The 24,458-nt window shown below is 38.1% G+C and overlaps 2 protein-coding genes across 12 annotated transcripts in view; one reads left to right on the top strand and one right to left on the bottom strand.

The window, feature by feature from the left end:
- POT1 (protection of telomeres 1) overlaps positions 1-5,489 on the top strand; it is a 98,026-nt gene extending 92,537 nt beyond the window's left edge. For all 11 annotated transcript variants that reach the window (XM_061414590.1, XM_061414592.1, XM_061414587.1 and 8 more), the window contains 3 exons: positions 562-653; positions 2,195-2,300; positions 4,171-5,489. In XM_061414590.1, coding sequence (XP_061270574.1) covers positions 562-653; positions 2,195-2,300; positions 4,171-4,283 — 311 coding nt within the window. In that variant the 3' untranslated portion in view covers positions 4,284-5,489. The remainder of the gene's footprint in view (positions 1-561; positions 654-2,194; positions 2,301-4,170) is intronic.
- A 1,962-nt stretch (positions 5,490-7,451) lies between these two features.
- The window catches only part of LOC133246373 (uncharacterized), a 52,004-nt gene continuing 34,997 nt past the window's right edge, over positions 7,452-24,458 (bottom strand). Inside the window, exon 2 of the mRNA XM_061414599.1 lies at positions 7,452-7,585. Within this exon, the coding sequence (XP_061270583.1) occupies positions 7,576-7,585 (10 nt within the window). The 3' untranslated portion in view covers positions 7,452-7,575. The remainder of the gene's footprint in view (positions 7,586-24,458) is intronic.

The raw sequence follows: 24,458 nt of genomic DNA, 5'->3' as shown, positions 1-24,458 counted from the left end.
GAAGATCCCACATGCTGCAGAGCAGCTAAGCCCTTGCACCCCAGTTACTGAGCCCATACTCTAGAGCCTGTGCTCCGCAACAAGAGAAGCCACCACAGTGAGAAGCCCCTGCAGTGCAATGGAGAGTATCCCCTGCTTGCCACTCACAACTGGGAAACCTCTCATGCAGCAAGGAAGACCCAGTGCAGCCAAAACATAAATTTTTGAAAATAAAATTAACAAAAAAAGATACCATTGCTCTTGAGTCATTGTCTCTATACAGGTATAGTGTAATATTCCAAAATTACCCTTCTGAAATGAGCTTAACATATTAGTATTCAGGAACAAAAAGGAGTACCTTTTGGTGTTTTTTTTTTAGTCTCTTGATTTATTTTAGTAAACAAGATTAACAGGAACATAATATCCCAAAACAACTTTTTTCTTTACTTTTATTAAAAGGCGTAGTGGGACTTCTTGGTGGTCCAGTGGTTGTGAGACTCCATGCTTTTACTGGAGGGAGCACAGTGTGGTCAAAGAAAAAAGACATAGATTCATATGGTTTCAACTTTTTTCCTTCATTAGCACTGGGCATTGTTCCCCTCCAACAAGTGTTTGTGATGACATTTACTCTTGATGATGGAACGGGAGTATTGGAAGCTTACCTCATGGATTCTGTAAGTAACAGAGGTAGTGAAGATATTTCTAAAATAGTACTTTTTTGAATTTTAATATATTTATTCATGCCTACCTTATTACTGAGAACATTTAAGGCAACTCAGAAGAATAAATAAAACACAAGCACATAAATCTTAAATTATGTATGTATTTACTCTCTTGATTTGACACTATAATCTTAATATATGAATAGTGAGAAATTGAAAAATAAGAATTTAAGGAAAGACTCCTCCATACCATGCTGAAGTTCTACTCCAAGAAAGGCAGAGGTGTGGCCATACCCTCAGGCAATATCTATTAGCATTTCACTGGGCTTTTTAAGTCTCCAACATTTCATATTAGAAAGAATGAAATTACTTTTATGGGGAGATCCTTTGTATTATGTGAAGCTTGGTAGCTATCCACAAGACCACCTTTATTTCTAACAATTTGAAGTTGAGGGGTTCCCGAGACCAAGACCTTTACCTCTGACATCAATCAAAAGTACAAAGGTCTCCATGACCACTCTTTTACTAGAAAGATTCACAGAACTTACTGTGTGCCATTATGCTCACTGTTAACAATTTATTATGGCTAAAGGGTATAGGTTAAAATCATCAAGGGAAGAGGTGCATAAATGAATCCAGGAAAGTTTCAAATGTGGAGCTCCCATTTGTTCTCTTCCTGTGGAGTCGTGGACAGTGTTACTTTCCTGGTAATGACATGTAGCAGTACACATGAGGTGTTGCCAACCAGGGAAGCCCAAAGGAGCCGTAGTATCCAGTTTTTATTGGCGCTTCATCAGGTAGTCATTGGCTGCCCATGTGACTTATCTCAGTCTTCAGCCCCTCCAATGGTCAAGTTAAAACCACATGCTCCAAACTTTCTACCCTAAATCACAATGTTAGAGTGACCCAAGTTCCCCAGGCAAATGCAGACACGCCTGTGAGGCATGATGTCCCAAGGTTTTAGAGATTACCTCTCAGAAACTGAGAGCAAAGGCCAATGAGGTTAAATTTTTTACAACACACATTGAGAAAAATCTGGGATAAAGAGGAGGACAGCTTTTCTTCTGCCTAAGCAGTTTATCCATTTGTTAAATATTTAATGAGCACCTGTGCTATGCCAAGTGCTATTCTTTGTGATAGGAATGTGGCAATGAGTGAAGCAAGCAAACTCCTTTCCCTCCTGGATCTTACAAATAGTAGAGGAGAAAAAAGTTAAATAAATATATAGTATATATTATACTCTTTTAAACTTGACACTTAGACATTGTAGGTGCTTAGTCTATGTGCTGTCAAGAGAATAGAAAACTTCACTGTGTTCTGCTCATTACTTTTATCATTTGTCAAAACAATTTAACTTGATTTTATATGTATCTCAAAGCTGTCTTTAGATTAAAGTAATGAATTAGATTTTAGAGTTTAGCACTCCAGTTTACAAATTCTCCAATATAAATAGAGTAAAATAGTATAGATGATTTTAATTAGATAATATTCAAATACTTTCACATTGATTATAATTTCTGATCATTTCCTTGTTTCTTCATGTTTTTCTTAAGGAAAATTTCTTCCAGATTCCAGCATCAGAAGTCTTAAACAATGATAATCTTCAGCACAGTATGGAAATGATCATGGATATGTTTTGTCCTCCAGGAGCAAAAATTGGTAGGCAGTAATATTTGTTAATGCCGTTCATTCTTTTTCTTGAAATAATACTTAGCTTATGGCTAATCTCTGGACTTTTAGAGGTTAAAAAGTTTTGAAATCTGAATCCAAATAAATTTATAAAGTAGTGATTGATGAGACTGTATGACCTACCTACTGATGAAGGCTGTGGCAAGGATAAGACAGGTATGAATCGTAATTCCTGAAATGAAAAAAAGATTTTTTATATATTTTGAAATGTATCAGGGGGAGGCAGTTTCGATCGCAAACACATTTGATAAGCTGCTTGTGCATGCAAACAGTTGAAATTAAGCCAACAGGGACGAAATTTTGACAAACATTTCCTATAAAAAACTCACTTACCCAGTTCACTGATGAATTGTTTATTCAATATTAACTAATTTCAGATTTTATAAGTTTTTATTTTAGTAAATATTTTGCTAGCTTTTGTTGTTTTCTGTGTAATATTTGATTCACCAGCCAGTCTTCAAGTCAGATTCCATTGATTACACCTACTTCCTTTTGTGGCTGTTATTTCTCTTTGCCTTAAATGTGCAGATCTAAATCATTTTAAAGCAATTTGACTTCTTCTAACAATTTTTCATCAGTAACAGATTCTACCAGCAGCAAATTTAGCTGTTGTCAGTTTAACTTTTATAGTTTGTCTTAAATCAGGTTTTATTTTCCCCTGGTCAGTCTTTGCATTTTATAACAATTCCAAAGAGAGAGTTTTTGTACATCCATAACTAAGTCTAACTTACATACTTTTATTTGATGTCAGTTTTCATATTTATTGGCTGTTTGGATTCTTTTGGATAGATATTTGAAAATAAAACACTCATGTCAAAAACCATAGATGTGATAGGCTTTTGATACATACCGCCAGATGGCTTTTCAAGAGCATTTTCCCTATTCATGGTTCTACAGACAGCGTGGGAGAAGCCTGTCTTGCTTGACCCTTGCCAATAGTTAGGATAATACTAAGTGTCTTTCCAATTCAAACTTGAAGAAATGTTACCAGGCTATTCTAGAAGCTATATATAGATTCACTGTGGTCATGACCAAAGCTTGGAAATGGCACCTGTGGCTGCCGTATTGCCTGGATAGAGTACCTGGTACCTGACAGGGCTTTCAGCTAGACAGATGTAAAGGGGAGCTGGTTTTCTTCACAGTCAACCAAGAAAAACAAAACAGAGGAGATCAGTAAGCACTCAGCAGAAAAAAAAAAAGAAAAAAGAAAAGTCCCCACCAGGGACTTCCCTGGTGGTCCAGTGGCTGAGAATCTGCCTTCCAATGCAGGAGACACGTGTTCAGTCCCCGGCTCAGGAAGATCCCGCATGCCGCGAGGCAGCTAAGCCTGTGTGCTTGTAACCACTGAGCCTGCGCTGTAGAGGCTTCTGTGGCTCAACTGCTGAAGCCCGCGTGCTCTAGAGCCTGTGCTCTGCAACAAGAGAAGCCACCATAATGAGAAGCCCATGCACTGCAAAGAAGAGTAGCTCCCACTCTAACTAGAGAAGAAAGCCCAAGTAGCAGCAAAGACCCAACACAGCCAAAAAATAAAATTTAAAAAAGTTGGGAATGATTTAGATTCCTACCTGTGATATCAAATATTTTGAAAACCCTACATTGTTACTTTTTCTTGTTATTTGGGAAAAATTCAAATTAGTCAGAATTGCTGCAAAACAGTAACATGAAGCCACCGTGTATTTGAAAGAACAGATGATGTTAAATTTGGTGAGTGCATTTATTTACTTCTCAAGCTAAATTAAATATGTTAATTTTACTAGTTAAGTGTTATGCGTAGGTACATCTTTCAGAGTTATTTGTTTAGTTTGAATGATTCAATATCACTTCTTTTTTTGATTTGTAGATGCATATCCATGGCTGGAATTCTTCATCAGGTCATATAATGTCACAAGTGGAAAGGAGCAGCAGATATGCTATCAGATTTTTGATACTACAATTGCAGATGATGTTATCTAATTTTGACATTCAGCTTAGAGCATATGAAATATTGTAATTTTAGAAAACATTACCATTTTCTATGAGATTGCTATAAAACACATGAAACATCTAATTCTGTGGTTTATTTTCCATTTTAGCCAGTTTTTTTTGTTTGTTTGTTTGCTTTTTTTGACCAATAGGCATTGTGTTATCTTAATGCCCTCTTGTAAGTTCAAAATGTTCCTGTTGCTCAGAATCTCCAATATGATAGCTGTGAGGGGTATAAAAGAGAGACATCAAATAAATAAGGACTGTGTTTTCACTTACTCTTGACTCTTCTCCTTTCAGAGAAGCTATTTTGCTACCCTGACCTAACAGTTGGAGTAGGAAATGGCAACCCACTCCAGTATTCTTGCCTGCAAAATTTTGTAGACAAAGGAGCTTGGGGGACTGCAGTCCATGGGGTCACAAAGAGTTGGAACTGACTGAGCTGCTGAGCACAGGCACCCTAAAAATGCTCCGCCTGTTGGTATTTCCATGTGTCACCCACTGATTTCTCTGCCATCTACCATCCCAGTTGAACTGCTTTTTCTGAAGAAAAAGCATCAGCATTACATCAGCCATGTGGATGATTTTAGCAAGCCTATGGGCTTAGGAAATGTCCTCACCTTAAACCTTCAACTTTTACTGAATGCAAGGATTTGATTTGTTTCATTTTTGTACAAAGGGATCTGCTTAAACAAGTACTCCTGGAAGAAGTGCTTTTCTGCGTGAGCTACAGTGTGCTTGAAAGAGTGATTCGCTTTAAGTGAAAGTAGTGGAATTGCTTTCCTCAGGTGCTGATTATGACCCATTGAGGATAACTCCATTTTTTCAGAATCATGTGCTTTGATTGCTTGTTTCTCTACATGATACTAGAAGTTATTCCATTCCTTCTCAATCTAATCAAGCGGTTAAATTTGCAGTGTTCGTGGCTTACTTGTATTAACCTTTTTGTTAGGATCTTATGTAAAATATACTTCTATTTCAGGTTGAACATTGAGAGAAAAATTAACTCAGTATGATAGTCTGCTTTTTACCTGATGATATTTGTCAAATTTAAAATCATGAGTATTCAGTTTTATACAAATACTTGTATATATTTGTATATATGTACAAATTTTTGTATGTTATTTGCTAACAACTGAGAGATACAGATCTGCCTAGTTCAGTATTAATAAAGAATAAATAAATATATAATTTCAACTGTTTTTATTTATTTGCCCTATGTTGAGCTGAGGCATGATTGGAAGTGAAGAGTCAAAGCAGATGTATCAATATAACAGATATTTAGGACTGTCCATGCACCAAGTACCATACTAAGTAAGTACTTAACTTGTATTTTGAACTTCTCTGGTGGCTCAGATGGTAAAGAATCTGCCTGCAATGCAGAAAATCCAGGTTTGATCCCTGGGTCAGGAAGATCTCCCAGAGAAGGGAATGGCTACCCACTTCAGTATTCTTGCCTGGAGAATTCCATGGACAGAGGAGCCTGTTGTGCTACAGTCATGAAGTCACAAAGAGTCAGACAGACTGAGTAACTAATATGTATTTTAGTTTCAGGTAACCCATTTTCCTGATAAGAAAACTGAGACTTGACAAGCTGACTTGCCTAAATGCATACAATTATTAAGTGTCAGTCAGCACTTGAATTCACACCGTCTCTGCTCAGAGGCTACACTGCTAATAACCACTCCAGGATTCTGGAGCAAAAGTTAGCATGGGATTTTTCTGCAAGTGAGTTCTCTTAAATATCTGAAGTAACATTGGAGATAGGTTAAAAGAGGAGTCCGTGATGTGTTCTCTTACACTAATTAAAAGGTTTTTCACACGTTATTGACAAAAAGGGATTGGATATCTGATTTCCTCTGTTCACAATAACTCTAAATTAGAGTTCCTGAATATATTAACACATCTCCCTGGCTAAATGCCCATCTCCCCATCACCAAATTGTCAGCATGTTCGAGACAGTGAAGGAGACTGATGCTGCTGTTTTGGATTCAAAACATTGAATCAAGAGTTTGAATCAATCAAACATTGGAGGAAGAAAGTGTTAAGAATCATACAATTGAGTCGGTATGTTTCCGTGTTGGTGGTACGCCAGGGAGACAAGAACGAGAGAGGCATTTTCTCTTCCTTCGGGAAGCACCCAGTCTAGGGGAGTCAGGGTCAGAGATGCAGTGGGTACCACACGTGTCAGCCTGGGCTGTCTTGTTAATAAAGTAACTCTTGCTATGCGTTTTCATGCTTTATCTTTGTCCGTTTTGATAAACCCCAAGACTGTCATCATTTGTTTTCTAAATTGTCAGTTTTGAACAAAAAGAGTTTGTCAGGCACTAGTGTTTATCCAGTGATATATGTACCTTACCCTCATTGGGAGCCCTAAGTTTTAGAGGAGTTCCATTTCTGGAGCAACAACTAGTTCATTGTGCCCAGGTTGAAACCCTGTCCCTTTTGTGGTCCCTGTGAATCGTGGTAGGAACTTCCCACCAGACCTTAAATTACATAAACTTAAGAACGCAGTTTGTGTTCAGCCTCTTCCTCAGTTTCTAGTCTCCGTAACTTCCATTGTTTCAGACACTGCTGGATCAACTCTTGAGGCCCCTGCCCTGTTGTGTATGAGGACGAGAGTGCATGTCTTAGAAAATCTGAGGCAGTTGATCCTTCTTTATCTAGATGTGACGATAAAAAGTACCTGCTCACAGGCTGTTTCTGTGGCCACCCTCATACTGCCTTATTTGAAGGAATTATACCTGCCAAGGAGTGCATCATTCCCCACTTCTTTTTTCCTTGGTCACGTTGTTGCACATTAGGTATTGTTTCTAAATAAATAGAGAAATGTTGGTGTTGATAGTCTGGAAGGAGCTGAATACGTGTCTGACTACCTGGGAAAGCAGTTGCCACACAGTACTGGCTGCTGGATTTTTGAATCCTGTACCCAAGCTTGAGGCTACCCTGGTGTCTCAGGAATAAAGAATTCCAGCAATGCAAGAGACACATGTTCCATCCCTGAGTCAGGAAGATCCCCTGGAAAAGGAAATGGCTCTCACCTGGGAAATCCCATGGACAGAGGAGCCTTGAGAGCTACAGTCCAGGGGGTTGCAAGCGAGTCGGACTGGACTTAGCAACTAAACCACCATCCAAGCTACTTGCACTCACAGGACTGGACCAAAATCTTCCTCCCGCCTGCTTACCAGCTCACTGCCGTTTTGTTTCCAAAGTCAAAGCATGCGTTTGTCACTAATTGTGACTCTCAATCCAGCCAACTCTCTTCTATATCTTCTGGAAACTTTCACTGGTACCTGGGAAAAACGTTACTACATTATTTTGATTATTGTCAGTGTCTTGAATTTCTACCATGCATTTCATTGAGTTTTGCTTTTATCCAGCATTTTTAAAAAATGAAAGTACCATGTACTTGTAAAAATTTGAAACAGCATAAGGTATGTAAGTTTGTATTAATTGCTGGTTTAACTAGCACCCCAGAGGAAAACACTTTCAATAATTTGTTATATAATTTTCCAGACTGTTTTTCCTGAGAACAACTATGTGTATATATATATATATACATATTTAAAATAGCATCATGTTACAAATATATTTCTGCAACTTGCTTCTGTCACTTTGTAGACTTTTTGTCAGTACACATATAAGGGAGCTTCCTTGCTGGCTCAGGATGGTAAAGAATCTGCCTGCAATGCAAGAGACCTGGGTTTGATCCCTGAGTCAGGAAGATTCCCAGGAGAAGGGAATGGCTACCCATTCCAGTATTCTTGCCTGGAGAATTCCGTGGATAGAAGAGCCTGGTGAGCTACATTCCATGGGGTTGCAAAGAGTTGGACACAGCTGAGTGACTAACACACACACATAAGGAGAAACTTGTTTGTAATCACTCAGTAATGCTTTAGTGGGCAATTATTACTGTTTAGACTGTTTTATCTGGTATTGTTTTCCTTTTGGGCTTCCCTTATGGCTCAGCTGGTGAAGAATCTGCCTGCAATGTGGGAGACCTGGGTTTGATACCTGGGTTGGGATGATCCCCTGGAGAAGGGAAAGGCTACCCACTCCAGTATTCTGGAATTTTATTTAAAACTTTCATTAAAAGTTTTTTTAAAAGAATTTTCCCTTTAAATAAATCTGAGCTCCTGGGACATCATTTCACTCTTACCCCCTGGGGGTTTTCAAGTGATCAGAATTTTGAAAGCCTGTCCATATTTCCTAATACAGGTTAAGACTCTGCCATAGACATAGCTGCCTTGATATATTCTTCTATGCTTTTTTAAAGAACTCATTGAAAAAAAATTACGTTAATGTGAAAAAAGGAAAATGCCTCCTGTAGCGCTTTTCATTAGGAAATTCAGGCTCTTTGACGGCTATGATGAGTCACACTCAAGTTCTAGAGCATCATTTTAGGTGAAATGAAAAAAATTTCTTCCTGTGTTGGCCCCTCGGGGTCTCTCGATAGTGTCAAAGCCTCCCACTACTCTAGGAAAGGCAGAGTGATCTTTCTTCTCCACCCTCTGGTACTTGGAAATAATATCAGAACTCACCAGGGTGCTCAGGTATGTGAGATCATATCTTTTGGTAGTCAGGAAATGAATCAGTAGCACTCTGTATTATTGTTCCCTTCAGCGTTGTGATTTAAGCTGTTAGGAAATGTGAGATCACTTAGGATTTCAAAGTGATGATCGTCTTACAAGGAGATTAATGTCCCTTCCATTCAAGACTGCTTTTGATGGGTAGAAAAGCATTAGGCATCAATTACAATGATAAAGATAATGCATCAATGTGTAAGGGAGCATTCCCTCGGATATGCCGATTGGTGAAACATGGATAGTTCAGAGACTCCTCTACTATTTTTAGACCATAGCAACATCCTGATGAATGTCTGTCTTGTCTTCCCCTTGGAATCTAGGCCACAAAGTCACATTGGTATTCGTGTGTGCATGGGAGTGTATGCTCACGTTTATTCTCTGCTTTGAGTTCACTTTGCAGGGCACTGTGTTGGAATTTACTTGACAACCTTAACCCACGATGGCCAAAGCAAGACATTTTCAACTTGTGTGAAAATTTTCTTTTATTTCATCTATTCTACAGTACTTTGAAGATGTGGAGCATGTGTTTACTGAAAGCCTTATCATCTATTAATAAAATATTCCATCAAATATTGTTGCAGTTTCTAAATAGGTACCTTTTCATATATAACCCTGAAACCCTGGTATATACTTTTTTCGTTTTCCTGTACCTTCAGAATGATTTTTCCCTGCTGTGCAATATGGATTCCCAGATAAAGCCAATTTGTCTTTACATAAAACTATCCCTCAGCAGATTTTTGTCCTCCATTAGAGAGCAAAGTCTTTGTAGAATTTCCCTTGCCAAGTTTAGCTACCTCTTAAATGATTTTCTGTCCCAAGTTGCCATAAGTGTTAATAAGAAAGGTAATACATTTAAAAATCACAATTGCTGAAGTCAGGTGAAAACACCGCTTGTCATAGGTAGGCATAGTTGTGGTTTTATGGGGTCGGGTGGGAAGTACCATGGGCTTTCCTGTGGCTCAGACTTAAAGCCTGCAATGTGGGAGACCCAGGTTCAATCCCCGGGTTGAGAAGATCCCCTGGAGAAGGGAATGGCTACCCACTCCAGTATTCTTGCCTGGAAAATGCCATGGACAGAGAGTCCTGGTGGGCTACAGTCCATGGGGTTGCAAAGAGTTGGACACGACTGAGCGACTAACGCTTTTGCTTAGGAAGTCCTACGTGCTTACTCCCCATGGTTCTTAAATGTTAAACTTGCCCTTAAATTTTGGAATCATTAGCAAATACTTCTGCACAATGATCAAAGCTTAAATGGGGGTTAGATCAAGAATACAGAGTAGGCATTTAAAAGTCAGCTCACACATTTACATTCATTTATAATTCATATTGTGTTTATCCAAAGAGTTGGATGTGGTTTACAATAAAACAGAAACATGGGACACAGCCTTTGGAAATAGAGCAAAAAGATAAGAACTAAATAAAGAGAAGAGTGTTAAAACAATTCAAAATTCCAAACCTATGGGCTACTGCAGGTGTTGAACAATACTAATACACGAACATGTAACAGGTTATACAGTTCATAAGAATTACATCTTTTTCAGATACAACCTTTTATTAACCTCAATTTGAAGACAGCGTAGATTTTTAAACACATGAAACAACAATGATTTGGGGATTAATAGTACTTATTTTAAAACTTGATCCAGGATGGTGGGAGGTAAGCTCTGAAAATGAAAGAAATAGAATAAGGGAATTTTCCACTGGCTATCTACCTTTTGGTTCTTATATGAGGCACTTTTTTGTTTTTACTATTAATGATTAAAGTATTTCAAATATCTATGCATATTGAAGAATTTCTATATGCAAATGAATTAACACAGGGGAAAAAGTCAATTCCCTTCTGATATAAATATCACTGAGAAAATTAGCTTTTTACCTTTTTCTTTTTTAGTCGCAGGTAATGAAATGAAAGAGATGTCATGTGTTCAGTGTTTCATGTCAAGAAGAATGTGGGTTTTAATGAATCACAGTTCTTTGCAAGATAATATGCTCCCGTATTTCACCATCAGTGTTCCAGGGAAGGAACTTACTTTAGTCATAAGTAAAAGAAGCTCCACACTGGTGCCCAACTGGGAATTTGCTAGGAAGAGTATTTTATCTTTATCAGATTTACTGAGCATTAGCTGCCCAAACAGGACTTCCCTGTAGCTCAAACAGTAAAGAACCTGCCTGCGATGCAGGAGACCAGCCTTTGATCCCTGGGTTGGGAAGTTCCTCTGGAGAAGGCAATCCACTCCAGTACTCTTGCCTGGAGAATCCCATAGACAGAGAAGCCTGGTGGGCCACAGTCTGTGGGGTTCCAAAGACTCGAACACGACTGAGTGACTGACACGCACAGCTGCCCAAACGGGCTTCCCTGGTGGCTCAGTAGTAAAGAATCTCTCTGCAATCCAGGAGACCCAGGTTTGATTCTTGGGTTGGGAAGATCCCCTGGAGGAGGGCATGGCAACCCACTCTAGTACTCTTGCCTAGAGAATCCCCTGAACAGAGGAGCCTGGTAGACTGCTGGCCATAGGGTCACACAGAGTCGGACATGACCGAAGCAGGTAAGCAGCAGCGGCAGTGGCAGCAGCTGCCCCAAACAATCGATCTCGTCATCTTGATGCCTCTTTCATTCACAGCCCACATCCAGTCCATTTGAAAAATCATCATGGATTGCTCTTTAAAATTCGTCCAGAATTTGACCACTTCTTAGTGCTTCCTCTGCTACCACACTGGCCATACAGCCATCTTCTCCTGCCTTGACTGCAGCCATATTCTCCAACTGGTCTTCCGGCTTCCTCAGTTTCCCCACATGGAATAGTCTCTGTTCAGCAACCTGACTGATTGATTAAAATGTAAGATGGATACCATCATTTTCCAGCATTTTCTAATGTCACACAGACTGAACTTACCATGGCCTTCCCCACCCAGTGTGATCCATTTCCTTACTACCTCTCTGATGTCTTTTACTATTTCATTTTTCCTTTCAACCTTCTCCAAACACTAGTTCCCTTGTTTGCACTTTATAACTCGATGTTGTTACTTTATTCTGGACATTGTTGAACTCTTCCAGTTTCCATGGTTCATCCTGCCACATCCTCTGTGGCATAGAGACTTTATAGGAAGGTCCTCCCTGATCATGTAAAGACCCCTCTACCCCCTCAGGCTTCATCCTCCATTCCTGACTTGTTTTTCTCCATTGCACCTATCCACCTGACATCTTTTTTGGTAGTTCATACTCTGTTTCCCTTTTCCAACAAAACCTGGACTCAGAAGCAAGGTGTTTGATTTGTTCATTGCTGTTTACCTAGTGCCTAGAAGTTCCTGGCATGTAATCGTTGCCTAGTAATATTCCTAGAACCAACAAAATATTTGAAACTCAAATCTGAGAATACTAGAATTCACTAGCACCTATGGTGATACTTGGAGAAGGAAATGGCAACCCACTCCAGTATTCTTACCTGGAAAATACCGTGGGCAGAGGAGCCTGGTAGGCTACAGTCCATGGAATTGCAAAGAGTTGGACACACCTGAACAACTTCACTTTCTTTCACTTATGGTGATACTACCACTTAAACTGATTTCTGGCACCCAGAAATTTGCATTTAAAAATAAAACCTAGGGTAACTTTGATATAAAATGAACAAAGTTTCTGTAGGTCAGGCTCAGCAATTTGCATTTTTAGCAATCTCCCTTTCAGGTAAAAGATTCAGAACTATTATTTTACAAACTATTTAGAGTACAAGGTCTGTATCTCTTTGCTTCATTTATTTTATCTGCCTGGTCTCGAAAGCATTTGAGTTGAAGCACCTTAAACCAGAATCTAAACCAGTCCATGGGTTTTAGCCTTGACTTCATATTATAATCACCCAAGAGGGAGCTTTAGCAGCATCAAATCCTCGGGCTGTCCTCAGGACTGCGTAGATTCAGCTCCCATCTGCACCCCAGTCTAGTTGTTGACCACAGACAAATTGGTTAGCCTCTCACGAAAACTGAGAATAGTGCTAGTGCTCACCTCAGAAAACCACGGAGTGGGGAGAGGGCAGGGGACAGTGGATTAAATGAAAGGATAAATAAATAAATAGGTAAAACACTTAGAATCTGGCACATAGGAAATCTTGATAAAGGATTAGATATGATTGCTAAACTTTGATGACAAAAACTAAGCTTTATTGCTATTCCCTTTTTAAAAAAATGTGTTTATTCTTCTACTTACAATCCTTAACATCCAAGCAAGCTCTGCTGCAGTTGTGACAAAGAGAAAGAACTACACACTTGGGGTCATTCCAGCCCAGTCCAGTGTAGCTATTACAAAGATGGGAATGAGGTGAATATCACTGGACCGATAGTAGACCAAAGACTCCTCTCCTAGGATGATTATCTTGGATAATTTCATTATTTCAAATCCCGTTTTCTCAATATCTCACTTTTCCTTTTTTCCTTTTCTTTACTGTGCCACAGGTATATAGGATCTTAGTTCCCTGACCAGGGATCAAACCTGTGCCCCTGCAATGGAAGCACAAAGACTTAGCCATTGGACCATGAGGAAAATCCCTCAATATCTCATTTTTATTGTGAAAAATACAGACAAACAAAGAAATGCAAGTTAAACCTGGGCTTGTATGACTGATTTTTATTTTTAAATAGAGAATAGCTTGACTAAGTGACAAGAGGAGGACTCTGAACACTGCACCGTGTGCAGTCACTGGGAAAGGTGAAAAATATGTTTTCTGATTAAAAAAACACAACTCTGAAACAATGGTGGGAAAGGAAGAAAGGAAAAATTGTATAAGAATTTTATGGAAAGGAAAAATTGTATAAGAATTTTATGGAAGATTTTTTGCAGTATAGTCAGTTTGAAAAAGTCTCTTCAGTTTCTGCATCTTAGACACTTAAAATTAAAATACAAAAAAAGCTATGGATTTCCCAGTGCCTGTATCATTCAAAAATAGTAACATTTAATAAGTCTTTCACTAGCCATTATTTGTTTTTCAGAGAGTCATCAAGAAAGTTTCTTTTTAATATTGGATAGTATCTAATTTTGGCATGGGCTTACATAACTCCACATACCTGTCTCTTTTTCATGTAATGGAGCTTTGAACAAAGAATAATGATATAATACACTGCTAGTGTTGAATCCCTATAGTTTTAGCTGAATCTAAATGCAAATCAAAGTGCATTTTTTATACTGGTATATTTGGTGAGATATTTTAAATGCTTATTTTATGGTTGTACAGACTATAACTGACACCTCTTTGAAAGCACTGAATTTTCAGTATTGAATCTGCAAAATTAGTTTCTACTCTCAGATCACAAAAAAAGCATGTGATACATATCATAATTTATCTACCTCAGAAAATAAGACTTGGTTATTACAGATAGGACACATATTAGGTATTTAAAATTTGCTAAAACCTGGCTTCTGTGTATCTCTGTCTTTCTCACATAATACTTACTTATAGTAAGATAGTGGTAAAACCAATCTTTCAGAACTAGACCACACCTACAGGATCATGGCATTCTGCTATGGCTTCCTAGGTGGCCATAGTGGCAAAGAATCTGCCTGCCAATGCTGGAGATGTAAGAGATGTGGGTTCAGTCCCTGGGTTGAGAAGATCCCCTGGACTAGGAAAGGGCAACCCGCTCCAGTATTCTTGCCTGGAAAATAAGGGAAGCCAACACCGCAAACATTCATAACATGATTTTCCTAGATCCACTCTAAATAGATCAGTGTCTTTTTGGAAAGTTAAAATCTACTTCATATGTGCCCTAATCACTGACTCTTTACCAGAAATTCCTGTCTGTCTAAAGAATATCTTGTGAAAGGCTAAACCTCTTTTAGAAGAGCTTCAGTTCTTTGGTTTAAAGCTTTAGACCTTCATAAAAAGCAAAGAAGCCGGGAAAGAAGACAACACTTCATGTTGTTATAAATATTTAAAATTAGTATAAAATCTTCAGTGACATTTTATTTGAAATAGAGGACTGGACAGGGTTCCCAAGCACAGGAGTAAGAAGCCCACATCACACAACTCTGGGGATCACCTCTAAGGCATGGGATCAACTCTGGGCACCAGTCTCTAAGAAGTTTGCGATACTAGAAGATGCAGTTGTTTACCCTGCCTCTCACCTACTGGGATTCAACAAACTGGGTATCCAGTCCTAGCCTTCACACTAATTCACTTAACTCCTCTGGACTGTCATCTTCATAGACCATTTGTTTCCAAGTTTTCATCACTGGTTAGTTTGTAAAGATTTTACCTGTGAAATTTCATCTATTAAATAAGAATTTGTTTCTTGTTTTTATTAAAAACAACACTAAATAAAAGTTTTTAGTCTGATTAATATAACTAAGTGCTGTCTAACTAAATTCATATAATCCTGAACAAAGTTAAAGAATCAGAGCAGATTTCTCATGAGTCATTGTACGCTTTAAGCATTTTGAAAAGTTAAAAATGGTTTAAAAATCCCATTTTCTACCCATTGTTCCTTTAAAGTACTCTATGCCTGCAATATGGAAGACCCAGGTTCAATTGCTAAGTCAGGAAGATCCCCTGCAGAACGAAATGGCAACCCACCTCAGTACTCTTGCCTGGAAAATCCCATGGACAGACGAGCCTGGTAGGTTATGGTCCACGGGGTCGCAAAGAGTGGGACACAACTGAGCAACTTCACTTTCACTTTTCACTTTCACTTTCAATAGTTCAGAAGCCCAGATGGTAAACTGGTGAACCAGGATGATCTTTAAAATTCCTCCTAGTTTTGACATTTCTTTGATTTAATGAACCTTGGTTTCACTTTCACAATTGTTGTTGGTTTAGCCACTAAGTCATAGCCTAGTCTTTGCGACCCCATGGACTGTAGTAGCCAGCCAGGCTCTTCTGTCCATGGGATTTTCCAGGCAAGAATATTGAAGTGAGCTGTTTCCTTCTCCACAAGATCTTCTCAACCCTGGGATCAAACCCAGGTCTCCTATATTGCAGGCAGATTCTTTACATTTTTGCCAGAGACACTTACCTTTATTCACTTTCACAGTTCCTTTACTGTTGGGTTTCTTTCCTCTTCTAAAATGAAAATGTCTCTTTGGAATCTGAAAGATCTTTCTTGGAGAAATTTAGATTGTCTGTGTTCATTTCAGTGTTTTAAGAAAGGGGAAAAATAATTACTTAGATCCTTCTTCATCTGATTGGAACTTTTTTACAATTAATTTCAATCTGTAACAATGAACACTAGTGTTCTGGCAAACCAAAATGGAGTCATTAATATTCTTTAAATGCCTGGCAGGTGATTTAGGAAATAGGTGTTATTTTAAATGGAAATTTACAGACTTAAAGAAATAATAGTGTACACTCAAATAACCCTTTATAATTTATAATGCACTTCCATAGAGCACAGACTGGCAGTATTGATTTGCCCTGGATACTCCTATGTTCTTTCTCCAACCTTGGAGTAATAATTGATTTGAATTTTTCTATTTGTAGAGAAAAGTCACAAATACGTTTCCATGCATGCAGTATGAATTAAAGAGATGAAGGGATAAATATGCTTTTATAGCATTTATTTAACATTGACGTCTGTCCAGTTTTTTCTCTTTTATAAACTATGAAAAACTGAGAATGACAATAATGCCCCTAAAACACTATTTAGAAAAAGTGGGAACAACCATAGTGTCCCAAAATATGCCAATTAGACAAATTATAAGTTATCCCCCAAAATTGTAATATAATGCAGCCCTCAAATATGAGTTTTAGAAGAATATTTAAGAAAATACTTATATTTACTGTTATAGGTAAAAAGAAAGGTTTATGCTAACAATCTGACCCCATTTGAGTTTGTGTATCTATACATTTATTCAATAAGCAAGCATATTCATGGGTATTTGTTCAGAGCAGTGATGAGAATTACAATACAGCTCTCAAAGACAGTTCCTTCCTTCAAAATCATATGCATATCTATACAGGTAGAACAAACCAGAATGCTAGCAGTTTGGAATTTTTTTTTTTTTCCTTGAACCTGACTGTGTTTTTCTGAATCCTATGAAGTTCATGCATCGACTCACATTCAAACTAAAGCTTAAACACATTTTTGTAATTTTACTCATTTTATGCTTAGATGAGGAAAAATTCTAGCAGAAAGAAAGCAGTCTCATTACATCATAGCAATTATGAGAGTCTTCACAACATGTTACTACTCTCTGAAATAAGAAGGAAAACTAATAAAAAGAAAAGAGCACACTATTTTCTGGTATTTTAATTTTGCAACCAAGAGAGGCATTCTTTAAAAATTTAGGGTGGAAGAAACATTATATTATTAATGCTTTGGCTATTCAAAATCTGTATAAAGTCACTTAATTCAACATTATTTCAATAAAGTAGAACACTATGTATATTCTGTCATTTTTAATTATGCTAAAAATCCCATTTAAAGATCTCAGCAAAGAGTTTATCAATTTATAATTATCACTGGAAAAACTTTTTGATTCCACTAGGCTTCTAGACGCAATGCATAATTCAAGAAACCCCTTGCCGATTTTAAGTTAACATCATGTAAAGTAAGTCTTCTACATTTTTCATAAGCTTCACATTAAGCAGAATTTATTATTTCTTATGCCCTTGATGAGAAGGTTAATTTTTGTTAGGACTTTATAGGACTTATATTAATTTGAATAGAAGTTCAAGTTAATATTAAAAGATTTGACAGGAGCTTTTGGCTGCTTTGTCAGTTGTAAATAGACCATGATTTCAATTATTAACTTTTGTTATAACCTTAAACAAATATCACAAGCATGTGACAGAGAAATTGAACCTGGGTCTCCCGCATTGCAGGCATATGCTTTACCCTCTGAGCCACCAGGGAAGCAGAGAAAATAGCAGTAAACTTAAAATAACCAAGGAAACTCACATTTCTGCTGTCAGTAGACCATTTAAGCCTTATTCCTAAAATTAAGGTAATTGATATATGTCATTGTCTTCACTTCAGTGATTTTACACAGTGATTACACAGTGATTTTACACATCTTCACACAATGATGTGCGTGCTGAGTTGCTCAGTCATGTCCAACTCTGTGCAACCCGATGGACTGTAGCCTGCCAGGCTCCTCTGTCTATGGGATTCTCCAGGCAAGAATACTGGAGTGGATTTCCATTCCGTTTTCCAGGGGATCTTCCTAAATCCAGGGATGGAACCCACATCTCCTGCATTCGTTGGTGGATTCTTTACCACTGAGTCACCTGGGAAGCTCTAGGATTTGATAGGCAGAAAATAATCCATTTGATAAATCTTTTCTACAATACTCAAAATTTTCTATTTCACCCACTCTGAACAGATATGATTTGTGTCCTTTGGATTTCTTTATTCCTCCATCAGAAATTCATTTGCAATTGCTTTCCAAAAGGAGAAAGGGATGAGTTTGGGGCTTGTGAATGCTAAAGAATCTTACCGCACACATTACAAATACAAATACTTGCTTTCAACTTCAACAACTTAAAATGTTGACTTTGTTTCAGATGCATAACATTCGAGTATAAAGAAGAATGTCAGAATACTAACTGGTTTTTCTGTGTAGCTACTATCTATATCTCTTTAAAGATCTTTTGATCTCAATCCTGAGTAAAAGGATCAGAAGTTCTATGAGATCAGTCTTGCATTAAATCCAAACCAAACTGTCCTTGTTCTTGTCCTATCTTATCCTGATAGAACAAATAAGCTAAAAAATCCTGACTATTGGAAAGCCAGTATTTGTCTAAAAGTTAAAAACCATGAGTGAATGTTGATGGGTTTAGAAATCTATGATCTCATAATTTGTTTCTTTATTTAAGCTCTTATTAGGTAAAAAGTTTTCCTGGATAGTTTACCTGGTTTATTTAGGAGGCTCTTTTGTACATTCATTTAACATATATGCATGAATCTGCCATGTAACAATAATAATTCATAATCCATTGTACTTATCAAGAACAAATTGAATAACTCTATATATGTGAGATTCTGAATAAGAATGGAAATATCTCGTGGGCAAGAAATGCCTTCATAACTGAGAAGTCAACTGGACTCAAATGTCTTACTGGTTTTGGTATTAATTTAGCACATGGATCTACCACAGAAGCCTACTTCATTGCATTGTATTTTTTTTTCAAGTTCAAGAATAAATATATTTGCCATCTTTGAAGTATTACCTATCTTTTGTAGTGAATTTTATAAGAACTGAAGAAACTTTTGTGACATTTACCAGGGTATTTGCTTGTTATAAAACTATTTTAAAGTATTTTCATTAAGGTAAGCAGAAAGCTCAAGATCTTACAAATCTTCATTTTCTGATCTCAAATGCAAATACATTTGGCCTTTAAATTGTCTCCATAATTTAAATCAAAATAGTGAAGATTATTTATAATTTTTAGGCCTCTAATAAAAACACACTGGGTTGGCCAAAAATTTTATTTGTTTTTTTTTGTAAGATGTTATGGAAATTGTTGGCCAACCCAATAATTATTCCATAGTTTTATTCAAGCACTTTTATAATCTAATTATTTTTAAAAAATCTTTGATCTACCTAAAATGTATTTTGATGTAAGACATGAGATAAACTGCAACTTTCTCAATTTATTAGAATGTTGCCTCTAGCATATAAAAAACAAACCAAACCAAAACATAAGATCCTGTGTATTTTGTCAATAGCTGAACTTTCCATTTTTTCCTATTGGTCTCTTATAATAAAGAATATCCTTTCATAACCATAGTTAACATCATGACTAATAAAGAATTATAGGAAGCATTTCCTTTATATTTAGGAAAATTAGAAGTATGCCTTATGATTCTATAACTTCTTAAAGTTCTGGAGATCATGGCCAATGTATTAACTTATGAAGCAAACCCAGCAGTATAAATATAGGAAAAGAAAACATAAAATTTAAATATTTGCAAAAATCTTTATGACATTAGAAAAACCTAGTGCTGAGAAACTAAACATTAGAATGAACCACAACAACTCAGCAAATAAGCAGAACAAAGTTTAATATTCTCAAATCATGAGTTTTCTTAAATATCAGTGAGACTAGATAAATGTTTTGAGATTATCATTTGTTTTTTCCAAGTTTTTCCTTTATCTCCCCGCCACCCACGCCACACACCACCCCCCCGCCCCCCACCCCTCCCAGCTCAGCTGGTCAAGAATCTGCCTGCAATGTGGGAGACCTGTGTTCGATCCCTGGATTGGGAATATTCCCTAGAGAAGGGAAAGGCTACCCCTGCTAGTATTCTGGCCTAGATAATCCCATGGACTGTATGGTCCACAGGGTCACAAAGAGTTAGACACTACTGAGCAACTTTCACTTACTGTATTTATTCAGAAACATTGACTGAGCAAGAAGCAAAAATGGCTTGTAATATGTTCTGACATCCTTCTGTCCAGAGATTTTTGAGTAATAATACTTAGGAGAATGTGAAGGGTTTATTGTGAAGGTAAGATCAAATTGCCAACATCCGCTGGATCATCGAAAAAGCAAGAGAGTTCCAGAAGAACATCTATTTCTGCTTTATTGACTATGCCAAAGCCTTTGACTGTGTGGATCACAATAAACTGTGGAAAATTCTGAAAGAGATGGGAATACCAGACCATCTGACCTGCCTCTTGAGAAATCTGTATGCAGGTCAGGAAGCAACATTTAGAACTGGACATGGAACAACAGACTGGTTCCAAATAGGAAAAGGAGTACGTCAAGGCTGTATATTGTCACCCTGCTTATTTAACTTATATGCAGAGTACATCATGAGAAACGCTGGGCTGGAAGAAGCACAAGCTGGAATCAAGATCGCCAGGAGAAATATCAATAACCTCAGATAGATGACACCACCCTTATGGCAGAAAGTGAAGAGGAACTAAAAAGCCTCTTGATGAAAGTGAAAGAGGAGAGTGAAAACGTTGGCTTAAAAAAGCTCAACATTCAGAAAACGAAGATCATGGCATCCGGTCCCGTCACTTCATGGGAAATAGGTGGGGAAACAGTGGAAACAGTGTCACACTTTATTTTGGGGGGCTCCAAAATCACTGCAGATGGTGACTGCAGCCATGAAATTAAAAGATGCTGACTCCTTGGAAGAAAAGTTATGACCAACCTAGACAGCATATTCAAAAGCAGAGACATTACTTTGCCAATAAAGGTCAGTCTAGTCAAGGCTATGGTTTTTCCAGTGGTCATGTATGGATATGACTTGGACTGTGAAGAAGGCTGAGCGCCGAAGAATTGATGCTTTTGAACTGTGGTGTTGGAGAAGATTCTTGAGAGTCCCTTGGACTGCAAGGAGATCCAACCAGTCCATTCTAAAGGAGATCAGCCCTGGGATTTCTTTGGAAGGAATGATGCTAAAGCTGAAACTCCAGTACTTTGGCCACCTCATGCGAAGAGTTGACTCATTGGAAAAGACTCTGATGCTAGGAGGGATTAGGGGCAGGAGGAGAAGGGGACGGCAGAGGATGAGATGGCTGGATGGCATCACTGACTCGATGGACGTGAGTCTGAGTGAACTCCGGGAGTCGGTGATGGACAGGGAGGCCTGGCATGCTGTGATTCATGGGGTCGCAAAGAGTCGGACACGACTGAGCGACTGAACTGAACTGAACTGAAAGGGGGAGTGTGGGGTGTGTGTGATTATATTATTAAGGTAGTAGAAGTCTAGCTATAGAAAGTCATAAACCATCTCCTTCCTCCTTTGCATGCATTCTCCACTGCAGCTTAGGATGAGGCTTAAAGATAAATAAATATGTTACATCTGCTTCTGACATGGTGTGAAGCAGGCCAGCAGCTCATATTGCCTCCATAAGGCTAGTGTGAGGCTGGAGGGCCAGGGGCTCTGAATTCTTTGCCTCCTTTTAGACTTGGTTCTGCCAAGCTCTCATGCACTGTTTTTGAAGACCCAAGAGAAGCTCTTCAAATAAAGTAAAGAATCCACCTGCAATGCAGGAGACTCAGGTTCAATCATGGGTCTGAAGGATCCCCTAGAGAAAGAAATGGCAACCCACTCCAGTATTCTTGCCTGATATATATCAAGGACAGAGGAGCCTGGGGGGCTATAGTCCATGAGGTCACAAAAATTGGATACAGCTTAGAGACTAAACCATCACAGACTATCTCCAATGCAATATTGACTTTACTTTTATATTAAATTTTAAAAATCTTTAAGAATCTGTGCTTCTTAGAGTTAATATTTTGATCAAGGCTATATGTTTGTTAAAAATACAGATAAGTAAAGATGAGGCTTTCATGTCTTTATCATTTCTCATTAGTAGGTTTGAGTGGATGTAGGAGATTGTTTTTTCTTTTCTTCTTTATAACATCAAGTTTGGGATTTGGGTTAACTTGATAGTTATTAACAGTACTTACGTAATATTACTACATTATGAACTCTCTGCAATATTTCTGCTGGCAGTCTTAGGTGAACATTTACAGAACATGCATCTGGAAGGCCATATCAGGTCACTAATTAAATCAGATAGTAATACTGTATCTTTTAGTATCTTCTGTGTAGCAAGCATGGGCTTCCAGGCAGCACAGTGATAAAAAATCTGCCTGCCAATGCAGGAGATGCCAGAGACTCAAGTTCAATCCCTGAGTTGGGAGGATCCCCTGGAGAAAAAAATGGCAACCTATTCCAGTATTCTTGCCTGGAGAATTCAATGAACAGAAGAGCCTGGCAGGCTATAGTCCATGGGGTCCAAAGTGTCAGACATGATTGAGCGTGCATGCATATAGCAGATTCTACAAAGAAACAAACGTTAATAACATACAATTTCATAATCTATTTAGGCAAACAGAGCATAACCTTGCAGGAAAAGATGACCATGTTACATAACAGGGGTTCCAGTCTCCTCCAAGATTGGATTTGTTCAATTAAGCATTATTTTCTCTTCACTGATTCACTTAAAATGTTTAGATTGCCCCTGGAAATTCTTTGTATTTAATTATAGCCACACAACTACTTTAACATGTAAAAATTGTATTCAAATATAAGGAGCATGCATATCTCAAGAAAATGGTCCTGCTTTTTTTTTTTGCAATTTTAATCTCTTTTAATGACTAAGATAATCCACCTGGCCATAAATCAAAAATTTATGTTTGAAGCTACTTGAACTATAAATCATCTTTCTGTTTTTGATCTGGGTCTATTCCATCTATGACATGGAGTACTTGTGGTCTTATGGTTTTCTTCCTTGTATATATTTTGTGTGCATCTAGTTAAAGAATTCAATGTGAGATTAAGCACCACTTTAGTCGGAATCCTTTAAAAAATATCACCTCCTCTTTGGTGTGTATGTGTGTGTCTACATGGATTTTTATGGATACATTTTAAAAGGAATTCTTTAAATGAAAAGTTTAAAAAGACAGTGTTACTGCACCTTCAATCACAAGGCACAGTTGTTTAAAGCCTAAACAAAAATACTAAAGACACCACTATCAGTATTTAAAATCAGAAATTTAATGGAGGAAAATGGGTTGTTGGGTAATGGAAGAAGCTGAGAAGCTACCTAGAGGACAGTGGGGCTCTGCATAGCTTGTAGAGCTCCAAAGCTCTATAACCAACCCTGCCAGCATTGGCGAACTGAAGGACAAATGAGTAGGAGGTATGATGGGAACCCACGGTCTTGAGTTACTACATGAAGGCTGAAGCTAGTGGGCTTTTCTGGAAGGAGATGAAACCTTGAAAGTGTTGATAGCTACCACCAAAGGCAGAAAAGGGATACCTTGAGGTCTCCCTCCCTCCTGTCCTCTACTCTGCTGATGGTGCCTGAAGCCTGGGAAATACAGGTTCTAGAGCAGAACTGAGAAAAGCGAGGGCAAACGTGACACAAGAGGCACAGAGAGCAAGCGAGCCTTGTTGTTTTCAGAAGGAGGGATGGACTTGCTCTGAACTGCCTCTGCTACTGTTCTTGTCAGTCCCTTGCTGTCACTGCTCTCCTCCTGTGGGACAATGAAAGGGAGTCATGCAGCGGTGATGTCAGAGCTTGTATGGGGCTGAAATCAACGGCAATTGCCTCACTGACCCACTAATGCATCCTGCTGATCAAACCAAGTCACATGGAAAGTGATTCTTTTCCATAGCTTATTTTTGGCAAAATTATGACATTGCCACTTCTCTTTAGCAATAGTCACAGGGAATACTTTTGGACTACAGAGTAGTACAAATGATTTCCCTAATGAAGAAATTTATTTATTTATTCTCTTAGTAGTGGTTCTTCTATGAATAGCTTTACTTACATGTGACACACCAAACTATTGAGCTAATAAAAGTGAAAATATAGACTAGTTAAATGATGCTGAGAATTAGGAATTTAAAACTTGGAGATCTGTCAAAGGAAAAAGTCAATGACCCACTATTGTTGCACTCCTGCTGCTGCTGCTGCTAAGTCGCTTCAGTCGTGTCCAGTTCTGTGTGACCCCATAGACGGCAGCGCATCGGGCTCCCCTGTCCCTGGGATTCTCCAGGCAAGAACACTGGAGTGGGTAGCTGTTCCCTTCTTCAGGGTGTCTCCCAACCCAGGGATTGAATCCATGTCCCCAGTGCATCACAGGTGGATTCTTTATCATCTGAGCCACCAGGGAAGCCCAAGTTT

Source organism: Bos javanicus, chromosome 4 (assembly GCF_032452875.1).
Source record: "Bos javanicus breed banteng chromosome 4, ARS-OSU_banteng_1.0, whole genome shotgun sequence".
NCBI lineage: Eukaryota > Metazoa > Chordata > Mammalia > Artiodactyla > Bovidae > Bos > Bos javanicus.
The sequence above is the reverse complement of the archived record's forward strand: the minus strand, read 5'-3'. Positions and strand labels throughout refer to the sequence as shown.